Source organism: Arachis hypogaea, chromosome 10 (genome assembly GCF_003086295.3).
Source record: "Arachis hypogaea cultivar Tifrunner chromosome 10, arahy.Tifrunner.gnm2.J5K5, whole genome shotgun sequence".
NCBI lineage: Eukaryota > Viridiplantae > Streptophyta > Magnoliopsida > Fabales > Fabaceae > Arachis > Arachis hypogaea.
Genome location: NC_092045.1, coordinates 116,433,556 through 116,440,104, shown reverse-complemented (window position 1 = coordinate 116,440,104; position 6,549 = coordinate 116,433,556). Strand labels below are relative to the sequence as shown.

At 36.3% G+C, this 6,549-nt stretch overlaps 1 protein-coding gene across 1 annotated transcript; it reads left to right on the top strand.

The window, feature by feature from the left end:
- The first annotated feature begins 302 nt into the window (after nucleotides 1-302).
- LOC112717100 (histone-lysine N-methyltransferase family member SUVH9) lies at nucleotides 303-5,120 on the top strand. Its single transcript, XM_025769198.2, has 2 exons — nucleotides 303-2,743; nucleotides 4,401-5,120. Exon 1 carries the CDS (start codon nucleotides 520-522, stop codon nucleotides 2,677-2,679), a length of 2,160 nt encoding a protein of 719 aa, XP_025624983.1. The 5' UTR covers nucleotides 303-519; the 3' UTR covers nucleotides 2,680-2,743; nucleotides 4,401-5,120.
- The last annotated feature ends 1,429 nt before the right edge of the window (nucleotides 5,121-6,549 follow it).

The following is a 6,549-nucleotide window of genomic DNA, read 5'->3' as shown; positions in this document are numbered from 1 at the left end:
AGTTGATAATTAAAAGTCATTAGATAAAAATTTAGTTAAATCAATCAAATTATCTAACTACTCTTAATTATCAACTTTATATAAAATCGATTAAATTTAAATTTCTACCAAAATTAATAATTAACAACGAATGATAATTTAATTAAATTTATCAAATTATTTAACGATTTTTAACTATTAATTTTATATGAAATTAACTCCACCCGAATCTCCACTGGAATTATGATACGAGTTTTCTGCTTTCTGAGTGGAGTTGTAGTTTCAGCAACTACTATTTAAGTATTTAGAAACCAAGAGATACCACAGACAAAGGCATACAGACCAACAGAACTTCAAATTTCAAAGTTCAAACCTCTCTTCATTACAAGAGAAAAATCAGTGTCTGTGTCTTCTTTTTCTTCCTCTTGTTGTTCTTCAATGTTCCCATTCTAAACCATTTCTTTTATTACATAACCGCTTTCTTTCTCTCTCTCTCTGTCTGTTTTCTTTCCATGTACCAATAAATAAATAAGAATCAAAATGGAATCTGTTACCTCAGCCCAGAACACCAACCAACCCAAGGAAACACCGTTCCCACTATTCCCACCTGGAATCCCAATCCCTACGACAACCATAGAAAAAGCCGTAACGGCCACCACCACCGCCACCGCCACCAACGTTCCAACGCCGTTTCTCATAATACCCAAACACGAACCCGTTGAAGAATGCACCACCCCCATCCCTACCTCTAACAATCAAGACGTCAAACCTATATTCCCAAATGCCCCTCGCCGCGAAACCCTACCTGCACCTGTAACTGCACCTGCAACTGCACCTCCTTCAGCCACCTCCTGCGACCCAAGCGACAACGCAAATGGCCTATACGAAGAGTTCAACCGAGTCTCTCAGCTCTTCCGTACCGCTTTCGCCGAGCAGCAGCAGCACCAGCTTCGAGCATCTCAGCAAATGGATTCCTCAAACGACCTCGTGTTGGACCCTAATTCGGGGGCAATTGTTCCTGTGCCTCCTCCGCAGGAATACGGGGGTAATTGGAATGGAAACGACGCCGCTGGGTACGAGGGTTCTGCTTCGTCTAGCGGGGGGAACATGACGCTGGCGAAGAGGAACAGGCTGAAGGAGCTTGTGAGGGTAAAAGATCTGAGTCTGAAGGACCAGCGGCATTACCGAGAGGTGGTGAGAAGGACGAGGTTGATCTATGACTCACTTCGGGTGCTGGCGACGGCGGAGGAGGAGAGGAGGATGATGCTGACTGATTGGAGGAAGGCCAGAGGGGACCTTAGGGCATCGACTTTGATGAAAACTTGCGGCCTTTGGCTTAACCGCGACAAGAGGATCGTCGGCGCCATCCCTGGGGTTTTTGTTGGGGATGTGTTCTTATACAGGATGGAATTATGTGTTGTTGGCCTTCACGGGCAGACGCAGGCCGGAATTGATTATCTTCCGGCGAGTATGAGCTCCAATGGTGAGCCAATTGCCACCAGTGTCATTGTTTCTGGTGGCTATGAGGATGATATGGATGATGGTGATGTTATCATTTACTCTGGTCATGGAGGACAGGACAAGCATTCTAGGCAGGTGTTTCATCAGAAGTTGGAAGGAGGGAATTTGGCATTGGAGAGGAGTATGCATTATGGGATTGAGGTGAGGGTTATTCGGGGATTGCGGTACGACGGAACTGCCACTGCTGCCAGTAAGGTTTATGTTTATGATGGTTTGTATAGGATTATGGATTGCTGGTTTGATGTTGGGAAGTCTGGTTTCGGTGTTTATAAGTATAAGCTGTTTAGGGTTGATGGGCAGGCTAAGATGGGTAGTGCTGTTCTTAAGGAGGCTTGTATGCTTAGGAAGGATCCATTGTGTTTTAAGCCTGTGTGTTGTTTGTCTCTTGATATTTCACATAGGAGGGAGAATGTTGCGATTCGGCTTTTTAACGACATTGATAAGAGTAATGAACCGCTTTGTTATGAGTATCTTCCGAAGACTAATTTTCCGCCTATTGTGTTTCATCAGACTGGGAACGCTATGGGTTGTGAGTGTGTGGATGGTTGTGTTGAAGGCTGCTTTTGCGCTATGAAAAATGGAGGCGAGTTTCCTTATAATCAGAGTGGGATTTTGTTGAGAGGGAAGCCTATAATATTTGAATGTGGCCCCTTTTGCCGATGTCCTCCGCATTGTCGGAACCGTGTCGCACAGAAGGGGTTGAAAAGTAGGTTGGAAGTGTTTAGGTCTAGGGAAACTGGCTGGGGAGTTAGATCCTTGGACCTTATACAAGCTGGTGCTTTTATATGCGAATATACGGGTGTTATCCTGACCAGGCAGCAAGCACAAATTTTGACCATGAATGGTGATGCATTGATATATCCTAATCGGTTTACTGATAGGTGGGCAGAATGGGGGGATATATCTCTAATAAATTCCAATTATGTTCGCCCATCATTTCCGTCGATACCTCCTTTAGATTTTGCTTTGGATGTGTCAAGATTGAGGAATGTAGCCTGCTACATGAGTCATAGTACATCTCCGAATGTGTTGGTTCAGTTTGTTCTGTATGATCACAATAATTTAATGTTCCCTCACCTTATGCTATTTGCAATGGAGAGCATCCCGCCGATGAGAGAGCTCAGCCTTGATTACGGGGTGACTGATGACTGGACAGGCAAGCTCGCTATATGTAACTGATTGATATTGAAAGTTTCATGCACCTGTTAACATGCTGAAGCTGAGTTTTTGGAAATGCTCAGAGGTATAGCCAAGTTCTTTCATTTCACTCATGTGATTTCATGTTGTTTTCAACTTCGTTGCATCTCCCTTTGTCCAATTCCCGGTGTAAACTCTGTTAACAATAGTAGGTAGTTTACAGGCAGATTATATTATTCATTGTAAACTACTGCATATTGTGGTCTTTTGAATATGCAGATGTACTTTGGATGATGGAAAGTTTAATATTTAATAGAATGGTTCATGATTGATATCTTTGTCTTAATATTTTATATGGTGCTTATTTGCTTTTATCAAAGTAGAAGTTTCCAATATCCGAACACATGTAAGAGGAAAATTCCCTGAAAGGACCATGTGCTATACTGCTAATAAAGGCCACATTAGATATCCAACTAGGTTTATCAAGGTGGAAGGTTGTGTTAACAAAGGAGTTACTATCTAAAAGTAAAATTTGCAAACAAACACATCAAAAGGACTTAAACAAAATCCTAGTTTTATGTGGTACTTCCTTCTATAAGAAAAAGAATCTTTATTTAGATATCGAAATGAATAGTAGAAATACATTATAGGTTTTCTTAAAGTTGAGAGATTATAGATATATCTTTGTTTTGCTTTTGTATAGAGGAACTTTTATTGTCTTTCTTCTATTATCATTCTCCTCATCTTAATGAAACTCTTCTTTTATAAAAAGAAGAATGATATATAGTAATGATGTACTAATCATGAGCCTTCGCTGGAACTATATTAATAATTCTATTCTATTTCTATTACTGAAGTATGAAATAATTATATTTCTATTAATATTGGGGTGTGATCGGATTTGGAAATGGAATTGCTAGTATAGGGCATCAATAAAGTTACTTAAATGAAAACAGAAAGCAGATCATGGCAAAGGGTAAATATACTATGATTAATTTGGAAAGTACTGACTGCTCAATCATGACGAAATGTCTATTCTACTCACAGGCTTTCTGACACAAACATGGTGGAATGTACTACTGGGAATGTTGTTTGTTAGCAAATATCCCAATATCAGATCTTTGCATACTTCTATCATTTTTGTTCATTCATTTTCTGGACGTTTGAACATGTATTCCATGGATTCTTTAGCTGATTTTACTAGCCAATTTGAGTGTACAAAATTATGTTTTATTAACTTGTGTGCGTATAAGATTTGTATGCATGCATGCCATTATTGCTGGTTAGGAACTTAAAATTATTGTCTTTGTATCAATGAAAGATACGATCAACATTTTTCACACATAATATTGATGCACACTATTGTACACTAATTGATTCATTTGCTTGCTGTCAGCGGCATCTTCAAACTTGAAATTAACTAAAAGATTACAAGCTGTGAGACTTGTATTTTTCACTACACCCTTTGGCCCTTTGTGAGCAGTTGGTTTTAGGTGCTGTAGGTAGCAGCTTTGTGCTATGCTCTTGATGTTACTTGTGAATATTTTAAGACATTTTCTTCTAAAACCCAGAGGTTTACTAGAATCATAGTTGTCTTTTAAGAGCAGTGTGTTTATTATTTGAGTTGAACTGTTTTTTAAATTTTCTAATTATTCTTAGTTAAATTTTGCCATAGTTTTGCAACCACAGCTAATATTTAGGTATGGAGATTTGTGCCGATACGAGTTTGCAGAATTTGAACTTGATCTAGCTTTGGGTTTCAGGTTTCAATCTCACCATGGTAAAGGAACTGTAGAATTGGTTGCCTGCAAATCTGTGACAACATGATGCCTGCTGTATTTTGTTGCTTTATCTAACTCATTGGCAAGTGCTTGGTGTCTATGCAATGAGCAAGATCATGAAGTCGACTTCCTTATGATCGCAAAGTCTTCTGTTGTAATGTTTTATTCTCTTTTTTTATCTTCTTGTTGATGCTTTTTCTTTGTTCATTCCTTCTCTTGGGCAGAGCAGTTTCACACCTCAATCCCCATTTTTTGTGCAAGTCTTGCAGCTGTAGTCCACTCTTTTTTGGGTACTTACTTGAGCAAGTTGCGCAGCTGTATTTGTCTGCTTTGTTTTTTGGGTACTTGTAAATAATGCAAGCTCCAAAGCCTGTACAGGGATGATAATAGCAGTTTAGAGTTATAGATGAATATCATGCAGCATTTTGATTGGTTAAATTAGGCATATGGTTATGTAAAGGAATGATCACTTTTGCTGTTTATGACCTTTGTATTTTATGATTAAATCTGTAGTCTATGCATCAGGAGTTGATCATTGATGAAATGATCATGTTTGTTGTAGCTTAGATGGTGCATTATATTGTTGCAGAACCCTGCTAGTGGGAAAACTGATTTGCACGTTTGTATGATCAGGATAATTCTTATTTATGTACAGCAATAGTGGGACATGTTCTTGAGCATGTTTCAGTAGTTCAGTTCTAATGACATTTTAGCTGCCTTTATTTGCTATAGTTATGATTTCAGAACCTCGTTCTGCTATTTACTTCACTATAAGGTTAAGAGAGTTTTATTACACAGGAAAAAATGGAGAAGGGAACGAAGTTAAAAAGAAAAGTAGTTCTAGTTCCTTTTTAAATTTCATTTCTTGCCTTTTAAAGATCACTCTAACAAAATCAGTCTTGTATTGTAATTTTAAAGATTACTCTAACAAAATCAATATTATATTTTTTCAATAGATAATCTCTCTTTCAGTTTGTGAAGTGCTATTTTTAAGTTTTAATACGAAGTATATCTATTACAATCAAATATTTATCAAATTAGAAGTGATATTATCAAGTGACAATATTTTTTTCCATATTATTTTCCTCTTAAAAAAAATATCACACTTGTAAATGCTTTCAAGAAATGAATTAGCTAGTATTATGGATTTTTTTTCTTTGAAAAATCCTTTAAAATAATCCATTTCCCTCAAAACTCCCAATTCCAAATTTTTAAAACTAATAGATATTTATGTTGATAAAATTACCAAAAGTAATGTTATATTGGATGAATTTTTATGAAAAAATATTTTTTAGGTGGTATTTTTTTCAAAAAATAAAAGTATTTTATGTTTGAATATCTCATATATAAATATTTTTTATTTAATAATTATGTTTGAGTATAACAATATAAAAATATTTTTTTATTTATTTATTATGTTAAATTCTTTTAACTTAAAAAGATCTTTAAAAAAGATGAAAATGATAGCTTCTAAAAAAAGATATATATATTTTTTAAATTTTTTAATATTTTTATTTTTACTACTAAAATTTTATCAATAACACTAAAAAAAGTTAATTTTTTTTCTAACAACTTAATAGTACACAAGTTCTATAAAAAAAATGTGTTATTTTACTTAAAGGATATTCTAAATTCCCAAACTAGCATAGTTAGACACTTTGATTAACGAGAAAAATGAAGACGCTGATCATGCAAGAAACATGCTTACAAGTTACAGGCTTCCCATGTGAAGAGTTTTTGAATTTTGAGAGTATAATCCTGAAGAAAAGGACTGCATTGCATGCAAGTCATGGATGCTGGCGTGTTGCACGTCATAGATACTTATAATAAGCCATATTTTCATTAACAAAGTTGACAACCATTATTGATGAGAGAAGGTGAATTGAATTGCATTCCAACTTTACAAAGTAACTGAAATTACTATCTTATCCTTATGTTTCTTCATAAATTGTGTTCTCAGTTCTTACCAGAGTGACACAGTGCTTGTGACTCTGACTGTCACTGCATCTCAGTGACTCTGACTGTTCATTCAAGATCCCAGCCAAGTTACCATCATTGATGAGGTCCTTGGAAGGATACTCTATTTCAAGGCAACTCATGTCAAATATTTGTACTTCCATTTTGGAAGTTC